A 15152-nucleotide genomic window follows, 5' to 3' on the forward strand; every position below is an offset into this window, starting at 1 on the left:
TGTTTGTCCTGGGATGTCCTGGGATGTAAAACCTTCGTAGTGAAGGTGACAGGTTTCTTCCAGACGTGACACTTGGCATTCAGGCCAAAGAGTTCAATCTTGGTTTCATCAAACAAGAGAATCTTGTTTCTCATGGTCTGAGAGTCTTTAGGTGGCTTTTGGCAAACTCCAAGCGGGCCCTCATGTGCCTTTTACTGAGGAGTGGCTTCCATCTGGCCACTCTACCATAAAGGCCTGATTGGTGGAGTGCTGCAGAGATGGTTGTCCTTCTGGAATGTTTTCCCATCTCTACAGAGGAACTGGAGCTCCTTAAGAGTGACCCTTCTCCCCCGATTGTTGTTTGGCCAGGCGGCCAGCTCTAAGAAGTATTGGTGGTTCCAAACTTCTTCCATTTATGAATGATGGAGACCATTGTTTGGTACCCTTCCTCAGATCTGTGCCTTAACACAATCCTGTCTCGGAGCTCTATGGATAATTCCTTCAAGGTAATGGCTTGGTTTTTGCTCTGACTTGCACTGTCAACTGTGGGACCTTATATAGACAGGTGTGTGCCCTTCCAAATCATGTCCAATCAATTGATTTTACCACAGGTGGAGTCCAAGTTGTAAAAACATCTCCAGGATGATCAATGGAAACAGGATGCACCTGAGCTCAATCTCAAGTCTCATGGCAAAGGGTCTGAATACTTATGTTAATATAAGGTATGTTTTTTATGAATTTGCAAACATTTCTAAAAACTTGTTTTCACTTTGTCATTATAGGGTATTGTGTGTAGATTGATGAGGAAAAAAATGTATATGATCCATTTTACAATGAGGCTGTAACGTAACAACATTTTGAAAAAAGTAAAGGGGTCTGAATACTTTCCGAATGCACCGTATGCTTCTAAAAACCAATGAGAAGATGGGAGAGGCGGGACTTTCAGCGTGTCATGCATCAAATAGAACCAAGTTCTATTTTAGTTTCTGGCTACGCAGACACTTGTTGACTCGTGTGAGCAGTTTGGATTAAATATTCTATTTATTTTGCAACGCTCGTGCACGTAACGCAAACTGTGTGGTCAGCATGAAAGAAGAGCCTATAAAAAGGTCTGATTAAAGACCAGTTAACAGGTAAAACCACAGAAATAGAAATTAGCAGAACATATATATTTCATGAAATGAATGTGACCCATCCAACATGGCCTACACCACTTACCAGTATCTTTACAGTATGCAGACACAAACAGTAGCACTCGTTACAATGGGAAAAGGTGGAAAATGTGATATTGATAAGAACGTTAAGATTTTTTTTGCAAAAGGTTAAAAAAATATGCATATTGGGAAGAGGCATCCGATGTTTTCGGCAATATGTGTAAAGCAGATGCTTTACTTTGAAACAATCAACAGGTTATTGAAATAGGGGTGAGTTCTATCCATTATATTTCTATGGTTTTAAACTAGGGACAGACCATGTGTGCTCTCAGATAGGGAGCCAGTGAATGAGAGAGACATTTTTTAATTTTTTTCAGTCCATGTTTATTCCGGAATGTAAAAGACAATTCTTTTTGCTCATAAAGGAGAGAAAACAAATATATTTTTCAGAGGAATAAGACAATAAATAAATGCACAACATAAATGAATAAAATCACCCCCCACCCCAAAAAAAAGAACAATATGTTTGGTGTGTCAAATTCCTAAAGTCTGATGCAATATTAACTAGAGTTTCTTCTAGATTAAAGCAGTAAATATGCATGCTAAATTTCAATTTCTTCTATAAATAAGTTATTCACAGTAAAGCAATATCAATGTAGTTGTGATATAAAATATTGCAAAATCTACAGTAGAGATTTTAGGTCAGAAAAAAATCCACATACTTTGAAAGAAAACCGTACAAAGCAAAAAGCACACCCAATCTATGTCTACAGCTTTTTAAATGTTCTGTTCAGTCTTAAAATACTTCAGTATTGCAAAGCTTTGTGGTCACACACACAGTTCATATGGTTCAGTACCCTAGGTGCAGGCTCACCCAGTGTAGTACCAACACTTGCGTCACCACTATGCTCCGTGCCTACAGACAGGTCAACTAAACTATTTCTCCTACAACACTGACTGAGTAGTTCAGGGGTAAAGAATCTTGTTTACAATCAATATAACGATACGCCTGGTTGGCAACATGCAGAGATAGGCACAACAGATATATATATATATATGGGAGACTCCATAACTGCAACCCCTGGTCAGGTCTCTAGTTCTAGCAAAGCTAAACGCACTCAAGACGAGAGATGCTCAGTTCTTGCCCTTGAGGCCAGTTACACTGCTGATTATTAATTTTCCCCCTCTTTTCAACTGGCACATCATACAGTGTATATGAAAGACTATAGGGAATACTTCCTAAAGGAGACAGACATGTCCTGCAGAGGTAACTGTGCTGTGATTATCAGCCCTATTATTAAATGGTAACAGACCTGTCCTGAAGCCTACCGTAGGAGCCCTAAGCTCAATTCTGGACACACACACACACACACAAACACACACAGCCAACACCCATCAGCCAGAGACCGACCAGAGAGAATGAGAGGAATTCAAATGGAACGACAGTGCCAATAAACGCTGGCTGTGCTCGCAGCAGGAGCTGTTTTTCCCGTCTCTGTCCCTCTCTTTCTCTCCCTCGCTGTTGTCTGTTCCCCTCATACCTGCCAAAAGCAGGTTATTAACACACACACACCCACACAAAAAAAAGCATAGACTAGACTGAATAACTATAAAACCTATGGACCTGCTATAGGCAAAGGGGGAAAATGTGCAGGTCAAAATCACTCTCACACATATCACACACAGAGCTCTGCATAGCACTGTGGCACACGCGGTAATTGCAGAGTGGGAGAGACTGCCGAGGAAAGCTAATACAATCACCAAAACACTTTTAAGACAACAGACTGGCCTAAAGTGCCTGAATACGTGGCAGACAGACATGATTTACTGCCTGGGTCTGCCTTTTACAGCCACTGACAGAGAGACAGACTCCTATGGTCTCTCTCTCTCTCACACACACTCATACACACACAAAGAAGCTACACACACACACTTCTAAGCATTGCTTGGTGGGAGAGAGCAATCAGCTGGCTGGAAAAACCCAGTCCTACTGGGCAGTTCACACAGACACGCACGTGCACACACAGTGAAAATAAAAGTGTGGCTTTAAACCAGTGTAACAGCATTGAAAGGGTTGAAATAATGTACAGTCACACACTAATATAATTTTGAGATGGTTCGCCCGTTGAGAGCATGATGATATATGACAGTACTAAAACACATCAAGTCACGTGACACAGGAGAACGCAGCCTCATCAAGTCACGTGACACAGGAGAATGCAGCCTCATCAAGTCACGTGACACAGGAGAACGCAGCCTCATCAAGTCACGTGACACAGGAGAACGCAGCCTCATCAAGTCACGTGACACAGGAGAACGCAGCCTCATCAAGTCACGTGACAGGAGAACAGGTCACGTGACACAGGAGAACGCAGCCTCATCAAGTCACGTGACACAGGAGAACGCAGCCTCATCAAGTCACGTGACACAGGAGAACAGCCTCATCAAGTCACGTGACACAGGAGAAAGTCACGTGACACAGGAGAATGCAGCCTCATCAAGTCAGGAGAACGTGACACAGGAGAACGCAGCCTCATCAAGTCACGTGACACAGGAGGACGCAGCCTCATCAAGTCACGTGACACAGGAGAACGCAGCCTCATCAAGTCACGTGACACAGGAGAACGCAGCCTCATCAAGTCACGTGACACAGGAGAACGCAGCCTCATCAAGTCAAGAGTGGAGGATGAAAACAGACAGATTAGAGAGTAGGTAGCATATAACGAGAGAAAAGGACAGGAAGAAAGGTGAAAAGAGATAAATCAAGAGACGGGCAGATTTGATTTATTATAGCAGAGAGGTAACGCCTTCGTGTTGGCATTGTGATATTTGTTGGTGCAGTAGTTGTCGTTATTGCCTGGGTCTCAGGCTGAATACCTGTGCCAACACTTAGCCCTCATCCATGCCCTCTCCTGGGGCCTTCATACCCCTAGCACCCCCTCTGTCAGATCACCAGGGTTGGGTTCAGGGCCTTTTCACTTGCACTGTACCACATGAGTCTTAAGGGGATGAATTGAAATTAGATTCATTGCTTGATGAAAATTGCTGATTTATTATTACATACTTCTGGCTTTTAAATTCCTGAATTGACCGACTCAAAATAGAATTGAGAGTCCACAACATCTCTGAGATAATTCAACATGGCTACTCTCCTGAATCTTTCTGTTTTGGGGTTTCATTTCTAATGGCAGCTTATTAAGCGGTATTAAAGTGTCGGTTGGTTTATTTGTCTCTCCAGAGTCCTTCCCGTTCCTGAAAAGTCCACCGCATTTAAAACATAAAACCAGTGGGTAAAGAAGAGAAGAACCTGGGAAAACCTGGGAGTCCTCCTCCTGCGTACCTTATTGCGTTTAGCGACTGAGCCACTGTTCCATGGCCCCTACAGAAAACAACAGCCATTATAAACAGGAAGGTTTCAAACCTGTAGCTATCACAAACACAGGACCATATGAAGGCCTAGTAAGTGTCCATCTACAAGCAAGTTATAATACATAACTATATGGGCACAAAGAAGTGTCCACTCGGTGACTATTCTAATGGCTATAAGATACCACGTTTAGGTGTCCATTCATTTGCTAGTAGACCAGCCCAGCCTTTGTAAGTGTCCATTAGCATCGGCCGAGTCCCCAACAAACGGATGTTCCGGTTTTCAGGGGAAATGGAAAGAGAGCCGGGAGTTCCACTTTTGCATGTTAACAAGGTGACACCTGAGAAACACTCCCATCTTAACTCCTCCTCCACATTTACTGGATTGGTTGAACAGTGCAGAAGAGAACCTCCCCCAACAGGTTTTTTTTCTTCTTCTCGTCAAGACCAGTATGTAGAGGATCTAGTTTCAGACGTTTCTTTTACACCTGCTACGTTAGGGTTAGTGTCCATTGTTAAAGGTTAAGAGCAGTGATTGGATGTCCCCCTTCCTGTGTCTCTTGAGTTTCCAGGGTAGACCCGCCGCCTTGTACCCTGGGAATGGCTGATCACTCCTACGCTTACAGCACGGCACAACAAATATGCACGCGCGCGCACACACACACATACACACACGCGCCAAGTCAAGGTCTCCGCGAAGAGAGATAAAAAGAGACACTGAGGCAGTCAGAAAAAGAGAAAGACACCGAGGAAGAGAAAAACACGTCAGTTACAGCAAGGCATCAAAGCAACTCTGTGTGCAACGCTGTACAGTTTCCCCCACTTGAAGAAAGACACAGAGACACAGAGAGATAAAAACAGAGAGAGAGAGAAACCCGACTACACAGTGACTGGCCTTCAACAAGGCAGACTGACTGATTGGCCATAAAATACAAAAGCAGCTCATATATACAATACAAACCATGTACAGATTATTAGTCAATAAACATTTACACATCAACTGAGAAGAGAGTAATAGTTCAGAATTAAGGCTTGAAAAAGGACAAAAGCGACATAACGGTGTGTGTGTTAACCAAAGTTGTACAACACTAAGCCCGAGACTGTGTTTATGTACTGTAGGGGTTAGGGTGCAGGGAGGGGGGGGTCATAGGTCATCTCTAGATCCTCTTCTTCTTGAAGTAGTCAGCGTACTGCCCCCCTAGCCCCTGGGAGTGCTGCCCCACATACACGCCCTCTGATGTCATATTCTGCACCGCCAAGTGAGGGTACTCCCGCTTCTGCCCCCGAGCCTGATTCTGAGAGACAGTGAGAGAGAGAGAGCGTGAGGGAGGAAACGGAGAGAGAGAGAGAAGACGATATAAGATTGTAGGGTGGAGAGAAACAAAGTAAACACGACAACTTACTGTAAGATCCAGACCCCTCGCTAAACCTTCTCCATATACCGTCCCAACCCCAGACCTGACTGCATGTACATATACCGTCCCAACCCCAGACCTGACTGCATGTACATATACCGTCCCAACCCCAGACCTGACTGCATGTACATATACCGTCCCAACCCCAGACCTGACTGCATGTACATATACCGTCCCAACCCCAGACCTGACTGCATGCACATATACCGTCCCATCTACTTCAGTCCACTGAGCACAGTATATGGTTGAGACAGACGACACCCAGACATCGGGTATGTGTCCCATTTCTGGTCTGATCTCACTACCTGGGTCCCCAGTGTTTGCATCTTCGCTGGTAGTGAGAGCGGAAGAGGAGGGAAGAGACGGGAGGAGGTGGTGGAGAGTGTGTCCGTACAAAATAGAGTATTATTATGTCAGTATTTTAAGAGACAGAGTTCAGCTCAAGTGTCTGGGTAAATCCTCCCATCTGCTCAGCTCAGCTTGTCTCCTAATGTCCTTCTCCCCCTCTCTCACACTTCACACGCTCAGGAAGTGGGGCTGGCGCCTCGCACTCATACTACTAGTACAGCCTGCAAGGAAAATGCCTCTAGCAACATTTAATACACTATATTTACACAAAAGTATCTGGACAACCCTTTAAATTAGTGGAGGTGGCTATTTCAGCCACACCCATTGCTGACAGGTGTATAAAATCTAGCACACAGCAATGCAATCTCCATAGACAAACAATGGCAGGAGAATAGCCTTACTGAAGAGCTCAGTGACTTTCAGCGTGGCACCTGTCATAGGATGCCACCTTTCCAACAAGGCAGTTCATACATTTTTGCCCTGCTAGAGCTGCCCCAGACAACTGTAAGTGCTGTTATTGTGAAGTGGAAACTTCTAGGAGCAAGTGGTAGGCCACACAAGCTCATAGAATGGGTCAGCCGAGTACTGAAGAGCGTAGCATGCAAAAATCGTCTCTCCTCAGTTGCAACACTCACTACCCAGTTCCAAACTGCCTCTGGAAGCAACGTCAGCACAAGAACTGTTCGTCAGGAGCTTTATGAAATGGGTTTCCATGGCCGAGCAGTCGCACACAAGCCTAAGATCACCATGCACAATGCCAAGCGCCGGCTAGAGTGGTGTAAAGCTTGCCGCCATTGGACTCTGGAGCAGTGGAAACACATTCTCTGGAGTGATGAATCACACTTATTGGACGAATCTGGGTTTAGCAGATGCCAGGAGAACGCTACCTGCCCAAATGCATAGTGCCAACTGTTTGGTGGAGGAGGAATAATGGTTCGGGTTTGTTTTTCATGGTTCGGGCTATGCCCCTTAGTTCTAGTAAAGGGAAATCTTAATGCTACAGCATCCAATGACATTTTGGGGAAGGCCCTTTCCTGTTTCAGCATGACAATACCCCTGTGCACAAAACGAGGTCCAAACAGAAATGGTTTGTCGAGATCGATGTGGAAGAACTTGACTGGCCTACACAGAGCCCTGACCTCAACCCCATCAAACACATTTGGGATGAATTGGAATGCAGACTACGACTGTGAGCCAGGACTAAATCGCCCAACCAATCATTGGACTAAGGTTGAATGGAAGCAAGTCCCCGCAGCAATGTTCCAACATCTAGTGGAAAGCCTTCCCAGAATAGTGGAGGCTGTTATAGCAGCAAAGGGGAGACCAACATAGTAATGCCCATGATTTTGGAATGAATGAAACTTTTTTTTAAACTTTTGCTCATGTACACTACAACTGCTTCTTCTAAATAACTTATATAGTTGGGTCTTTCCACGAAATAAGTGCTTTTTGCATCCCTTTGATATTTTAAGTAGAAATTGCACACACATTTTAAAAGCCCGTTATGTTAATTTAAACGGAGTGCCCTTTAACATAGACCACATAGAAATTTCTATAAATCAGATTTTTTTTATATGAATAAAGACCTGCTAAAGTGGCCGAATTCTGCATTTTGACATGTCCCTTTGCGCAACAAAGCAGTTGCACTGATTCTCCCACTTTCATACTGGAGTCTGGCCATAATGAGTAGTGCACTGTCTGTATCTAACAAACAAACAAAATCTGGAATAAAATCACCATCATGCGACTTACATAGTAATACTGGTTCCATTCGCTGGCCGCTTGGGCACTCTGAGTGTGTGTGACAGGGCTGGGTGGGAGTGTGTGTGTGGAGGGAGGTGGCACGGTCATGAAGCCTGGCATCATAGGGATAGAGCTGTAGGCTGGCAGCACCGACTGGGCACCACTGTTACTGACCGCATGTAGAGACACACCCAGTGGCTTACACACGTCAGCCTCCTGGGGGCGAGAGAGAGAGAGAGAGAGAGAGAACACACACATAGTTACTGACCGCACAGAGAAACCCACACAGGGGCTTATTCGCATCCGCCTCCTGTCATTTCACACACAGATACAGCAACACTCTTTGACACCTCCTGTGACGCGACACCTACTCTGGTGTGGAAGGACAGCCTCTCCCAGCAGGATATCCATGTCCTGGGTTAGGGTAGGTGTCATCATCTCCAAATAAACACACCAGCATCTAAAGAGCACAGGCCTTCCACACCAGTGGCTCACTGACATACTACTCGGATGAATTACACCCCACGAGGGGTAAGAAGGGGGCAGAGTGGGGGGGGATAGACTCAGGGAGGGGGTATAGGATGGAGCAGCTAAGGTGGGCGAGTGGAGGTCACTACAGTTAACCAGAGAGAGACGTGGCATGGATGGGATACAGTGTGAGCTGGGTTATTAGACATAGCAGGGATGGGACAGTGTTAGATGTAACCTGGGACATGTGGTCCAAGCTATAGGCTAAGTGCTGATGGTAATGTATATTACATCAAGGCTATACTACATCTAGAGAAGGAAGGGGTGTGTAATGACGTGCCCTTGCGCATAGAGAGGCTAGACTGGGGTTATACACCGTCTGGGACATTGGATTGGAGGTGTCGACTAGGGGAGGGTTTGGGGGTAGGAGTGTCGGAGGCTCGGCATGGGATTGTGTGCTCTGAAGGACAACAACACTCTGTACTAACAGTGACATAGTGCACAGTAGTGTACCTTGGTGGGTTCTCTGTTCTGGTAAGCCTGGGGAGGTGGCTGGGTCACGGGAGGCTGAGAATAGTACTGACTGACAGCCTGCATGTAGGAGCTGTAATCCCCATAGGACGGCGCCGCCGCCTAATGTTACACACACACACACACAGGCTTTTAAGACACACACACACAGGCTTTTAAGACACACACAGGCTTTTAAGACACACACACACACACACACACAGGCTTTTAAGACACACACACACACACAGGCTTTTAAGACACACACACAGGCTTTTAAGACACACACACACACACAGGCTTTTAAGACACACACACACACACACAGGATTTTAAGACACACACACACAGGCTTTTAAGACACACACACACACACACACACACTTTTAAAGACACCAAGGAGACAGAGGGGGAAGGTGATAGTTTTTCCTGAAGGGTAACGTTTCGTATTTGATGACATTAGGAGGGACATGTGTGACTATGTGTGCCAGAGATGGCGTCTTCACGCCGACATCTTCACAGTTTGATCCCACCCCGCTATGTCGTGACTGCGAGGGGCCAGCCACGGTGTGTGTGCTTGTATAAAACTGCACTACTTCCCCCGCCTTGCTTTACAGTATACAGTGTACTGCCCTCCATGTTGCTTCGGTCAACGTACCCGTTTGTTATGATTCTGTCCCAAAATCAGTGAACACATAATGGAGTATCTGAGCAGACAGTCAATGCACCTGTGTGTGCTCCTTGGCGTAGTCCACAGCTTGGCTCTCCTGGGGGGCGGTGCTGTAGCTCTGGGCTTGTGCTTGGTAGTGCTGGTACCACTGCTGAATGGCCTCCTATGACACAATCACAACAAAATTACATTATTACACACACACACACACAGTAATAGTATGGTAGCTGTAGTTGTGTAGTGTGCTGCATGTTGTTTTGGTAACATTGGATTACTCATTTCCATTAAAGCATGTTTGGATTTGATTTGAGTAGAGGGTGGTAGATGAGAGAGTGAGAGATGAGAGAGAGGAGAGCGAGAGAGAGTGAGAGAGGAGAGCGAGAGAGAGGAGAGAGTGAGAGAGCAAGAGAGAGAGAGAGAGGAGAGCGAGAGAGAGGAGAGCGAGAGAGGAGAGAGTGAGAGAGCAAGAGAGAGAGAGCGAGAGAGAGAGAGAGGGAGAAGAGAAAGAAAGACATCTCTATATGGTGTTGCAGTGCGAGGGAGTAGAGCACCAGATGGAACAGAATATACACAACTATTCAGTCTCTCTCTCCATCTCTCACTCTCTGTTTCGCTCTCTCCACCTCTTTCTTATTCTTCCTTTCTCTCTAGATAATTCTCATCTCTCATCTTTTTACCTCCCTCTCCACCACAACTCACCCCCCCCCCTCTCTCTCTCTCTCCATCTCTCTAACACATGACAGATTTGTGAGGATGTGCAGAAACAACTTGTCCCTATGAGGAAGCGTGGAGGACTTTACTGTGCATGGGCTCAACAGTTTGTGTGTGTTTGTGTGTTACCTGTGAGTATGCCTGGCTGTAATGGCTGTAGTCTGCAGAGGTATCTGTGCTGTAGGGCGCTGGGGCGTGAGAGGTGGAGGGTTGGGAGACAGGTGGCATAGCACTGCTGTACATCCCAGCCAGAGGCTGTCCTGCCTGCGCTTTACTGGCCGCCGGGGCTGCACCACGGAGCAAACAACCACGCAGAGAATACAGTCAAATACACATTCATGTAAAAAAAAAAGGGGGGAAATCATCTGTTAAAGTTAAATCGACTTCCATTTTTTTTGTTTATATATATAGCAAACCCCAACAATCTTAAACAATAAGCGTGCATTCCTCCCTTCACTCATTGTTTCAGACGGCGTCATACCCGGGAATGTGAATGTGTGTCTGTCTGTGTACCTCACCTTGCATTACCATGCCAGGTAACACACTAGCTAGATTCAGGTAGGGGTTGGAGGGCAGCTTCATCTCTTTAGGAGGTTCACCCAGAAGAGAGATATGACAGCTGGGAGCCTGAAGACACAGACAGAGATAACCCCTCACCTCACCACGCGGTCACTAAACCATATCACTAAACAACCCATTTGGCATGATTTCTGAAACGCACGCCATACTAATTCCACATGAATGCATTCAACAATACACAGTGCCCTACAGATGTCCACCAAGTCCCAATGCTGTACACCCTTGGATACTAAGTGTGGCCTGCCACCCTGCGCCACCATCATCCCTCTATACATTAGCCTTACGCCACCATACAGCCTTGTGGAACTGCATCATTTTATCATGTAAGTCAAGATCCTATGACTCATATCCATCCCATTAAACACACTTCACAGTGGCAGTCAAATGCCGGTGCCTGGCAGCCACACACCGACACCACACACACACACACACACACAGTGTTAATTACTGTGCTCATGGGGGGAGCTGGGCTCCGTTATGGTGACCCTGTGGCTCCTGTAAGAGGTTCTCCAGAGTGGGAACGGTGGGACAGGAATAATAATGAAACTCAGAGGTGTGCCATCACACACAGAGAGAGAGAGAGATGGAGAGAGACAGAGCTGGTGGGCAGAGGAGAGAGCTACCGGTATCTCAGTCAGTGCCAGCTCTAGAGCCTGTTGTATTGTTGTGCTGTGTCTGAGCTCTATACTCACTCCACTAGCTGCGCTGCTGTCGGTGCTACTGTGGCTGTATAGGCCGAGCTGGTGGGCCCCTGGGGCTTTGGGTGGAGGGGGGCCCAGCCCCGGGCTGCTCATTCCCAATGAGTAGCTGTGTCCCTGGTGCTGAACGTGCATCGTGGTCCCAGGAGGCGCTGGCTGCCTGTCAGAGGCTGCGGTGGAGATGCAGGCCCCGTTCAGCTCCCCTCCCCCGGCTATACCCAGGTGTGCCCGCGCCTGCAGGTAGGGCATCATGCCCGCTGCTGACACCGTGGCCTGACTGGACGCTGGCAGGGACTCCTGACCCAACTCTGTGGAGGGGAGAGAGGGAGGGGGGTGAGGAGAGAGAGCAAGGATAGAGGAGGAAGTCGTACTGTCACACCAGAGGCAGATTCATTCGCAGACTGGCCCATCTGCTTCTGTGAGTCACTTTACTTCCTGCTAGCCTACAATACACTACAGTCAAAGTAAACACAGTATGGTACGCCTGCTGTGCTCAGACTATAGGTTTCTCAACATTCTCATTCTTACTCTACTATTAAATCCCTGTTAATACAATGTACAGCACAATGTAGCCAACACAAAAATACCATTATCTAGCCAGGAGCAAGTGAAGATGACATGAACTCAGGTTAAGGCGTTACGGAACGGAGCACCTCCTACAATAACATCTATTCACCAGCAGCAGAACAGACACCACCCCCCCACTCCCGTTTCATCCTGCAGTCCCCAGATTTCATTCACTCCAGCTGCTTATATCCCTGTAATGAAGGACCTGCACAGCCCAGAGCAGTCAGAGCCATTATGGGCCTGCAGCAAACAGCACAATACCAGCAAACACAGATAAATGGACAACATCCCCCAGCAGACGAGACACATACTCATTTCAATACATCTCCATAAATACTGACTTTGTCATTTGGAGGATTTGAATTGCAAATGTAGGGTTGTCTGGTTGAGAAGAACAGTCACAGACACGAGGCAGGACCCCCAGGCTAGGTGGTGCTAAGGGGGGCTGTGGGTCTATGCATACCCAGCCCAGGCCACTCACCGATGGGGGAGTCACCCAGCAGACCTTTGCCCAAGGTCATGTGGGCTGGAGGTCTGAGACCCAGGGCTTTCTGTAGGAGGAGACGAGAAGGGTCACCCAGCAGACTGGATACCTGGGGAGGGGAAGAGAGCGAGAGGAGGATAAAGGAAAACAGGCGGGGAAAGAAAGACGACAGAGGAGGTGATGAATTGAGTGAGAGTGTAGAGAGCAAGCGAGAGGCGGATGACGGGAGGAGAGAAGTAGAAGAAACGCAAAGGAAACGATGGGCGAGATGATGCAGAGATGGATAGCGACTTCACAACTCCACCGGCGCGGCTCCACTTCCGCGTACCCACTGAGAGCAGTACTACCACTGCTGGAGCTAACGGAGCACACAGCAGCGTGTGTTCACATGCAGATTACCGATCTCTCTCCTCTCACACGCTCTCTGCATACGGCTGTAGCGGCGATGTCACAATGTGCTTTTAAAAACGGCATCAAATATGCAGGAAGCCCAGAGTTGTGCAACGCATCTCTTCGCTGCTGCAGCACACAGGAACGTGCAGGAAATACAGAGAGAAGAACGTCCGTCTCTATGGGAACCGAAGTTTCAATATTACGAGAATTATTATTTGATTTGATTTTTTTACTGACGCAAACCAATCCTTTCTGCACGGAACCCATTAACTGTGCAGAGTAGGTTTTCTCTAATGTTGTAATGTTTCATTACAAATGACTGACAGAGGCAGCCAACCAAAAAAAAACACCACACACACACACACACACACACACGTTGTCTCACATTGCTGATGTGCTTGTCTTTGATATGTAAGAGCTGCTGCTGGGCCAGCTGCATGTGCAGGAGGTTCTGCAGAACCAGCCCGTTCCCCAACATGGCACTCTGGGAGAGAAACAGCGCAGGGAGGAAAAACAGTACACACACATTTAGAACGTACTGTAACACACGTTGCTACATTTCTCCAGTCCCTGTAACCCATTCTCACCTGCTGTACCTTCCCCAGTTGTAGCAGGGCTGCTGTGAGGGGGGGTCTGAGGAACGGAGAAAGGCTGGGGTGCCGCCCGTACTTCCCTGGAGATGGAGAGGGGCGGGGGAATGGTGAAAAAAAAACGGTTCATCTTGGAGGATAACGGAAGCTAAATAGAAAAAGATGTCTTTATTAAAACAGCTCAAGAAAGTGTTTCTCGGGTAAATTGTAGACTTCACAGAGCTACGGCGCACCTGAAACAGAGCATGGGACACGGCACTGAGATATAGTCTTAGCCATAACTCCAGCTAGTGACCCTCGACCCCCTCAGAATAGATGTACGCGTCAAAGCTAATGGTAGCTACCGCCAGAATAGGTAGAAAGTTTAACATTTAATCAGGGGCTAATTTTAGACTTCGTCCCAATTGTGTGTTCTTCTTTAAAGAGCCAGCCGCTCAGCCTCCACTCCCTCCTGCTCTCGTCTGTTCTGATGGAGGCTGAGAACAAGTTCATTATAACAGATGATTAGGCATTCATCAAAAAGAAGCCTGCTTAGAATTGATTGGACGGGACATGCTATTCAAAGGCCACGCCTATCTTTCACAGAGAGGAAGAGACGGATACAAATCTCCCTGATAAACGACATGCTAGCAAATAAGTTAATGTCATTTACAATAGTCCTCCAAGGAAGAGAGTCCAGCTAATTGCTGCCTGCCTGGTGTGTGTGTGTGTGTGTGTCACCTCCTCGTTTCCCAGTGTGGTAGGGCCTCATGAGGACCTGTAGGGCTGCTGGGTTGGTCATGCTGTTCAGTAGCTGGGCCAGGTTGGGCTCCGGCAGTAAGCCCTTCTTACTACTCAACATCTGCCAACACACACACACACACACACACACACACACACACACACACACACACACACACACACACACACACACACACACACACACACACACACACACACACACACACACACACACACACACACACACACACACACACACACACACACACACACACACACACACACACACACACAAAAAAGGGAAAGGTTAGCACGGCTTGCTCTATCTCAGACAGTGTGTTGTAGTGTAGTGACAGTGTAGTATTGTAAAACGTGGTAATAGTGGTGGAATCGTGATGGTGTCATATACTCTGTGTGCTAGTTTCTGTTTCTGTGTGGAGCCTGGGATCTCCTCATTAGGCTGTTCCTGATGGCACCATGGTCACTTGTTTGCAGCAGGGCACCCATCTGCTACTGAAGAACAGGGAGGGAGGGGGAAAGGGAGGGACAGAGAGGAAGGGAGAGGTAGGGAGAGAGGGAGGGGGGAGGGAGAATTCTAGCAGTGCTTCAGGTCTGCTCCTTGCGCTACCACATTGTGTTTTCTGTGAGCCACTAAACCAAGTTAAGGGGTCAGGACGTGTCTTCCCACTGGGGGCCGGGGAGGAGATGTGGGGGAGTCCTCTCCATATGTTACCATATGGAGCTTCAGCCAGGGGAT

At 47.2% G+C, this 15152-nt stretch overlaps 1 protein-coding gene across 4 annotated transcripts in view; it reads right to left on the bottom strand.

Annotated features, from left to right (window-relative positions):
• Positions 1-3649: 3649 nt before the first annotated feature.
• LOC112250676 (ribonucleoprotein PTB-binding 2) overlaps positions 3650-15152 on the bottom strand; it is a 92046-nt gene continuing 80543 nt past the window's right edge. Inside the window, exons 5-15 of one of the 4 annotated variants that reach the window (XM_042321316.1) lie at positions 14396-14516; positions 13673-13758; positions 13471-13569; positions 12690-12801; positions 11636-11949; positions 10883-10991; positions 10494-10651; positions 9712-9816; positions 8987-9106; positions 8015-8221; positions 3650-5794 (exon numbers count right to left, since the gene is read on the bottom strand). In XM_042321316.1, the coding sequence (XP_042177250.1) occupies positions 5657-5794; positions 8015-8221; positions 8987-9106; positions 9712-9816; positions 10494-10651; positions 10883-10991; positions 11636-11949; positions 12690-12801; positions 13471-13569; positions 13673-13758; positions 14396-14516 (1569 nt within the window). In that variant the 3' untranslated portion in view covers positions 3650-5656. Of the gene's footprint in view, positions 5795-8014; positions 8222-8985; positions 9110-9711; positions 9817-10493; positions 10652-10882; positions 10992-11635; positions 11950-12689; positions 12802-13470; positions 13570-13672; positions 13759-14395; positions 14517-15152 lie in introns of those variants that run through there. The other 3 variants (XM_042321325.1, XM_042321334.1, XM_042321344.1) reach the window with 3 other exon arrangements.

The sequence above is a fragment of the Oncorhynchus tshawytscha genome, linkage group LG01 (assembly GCF_018296145.1).
Source record: "Oncorhynchus tshawytscha isolate Ot180627B linkage group LG01, Otsh_v2.0, whole genome shotgun sequence".
NCBI classification, from domain to species: Eukaryota; Metazoa; Chordata; class Actinopteri; order Salmoniformes; family Salmonidae; genus Oncorhynchus; species Oncorhynchus tshawytscha.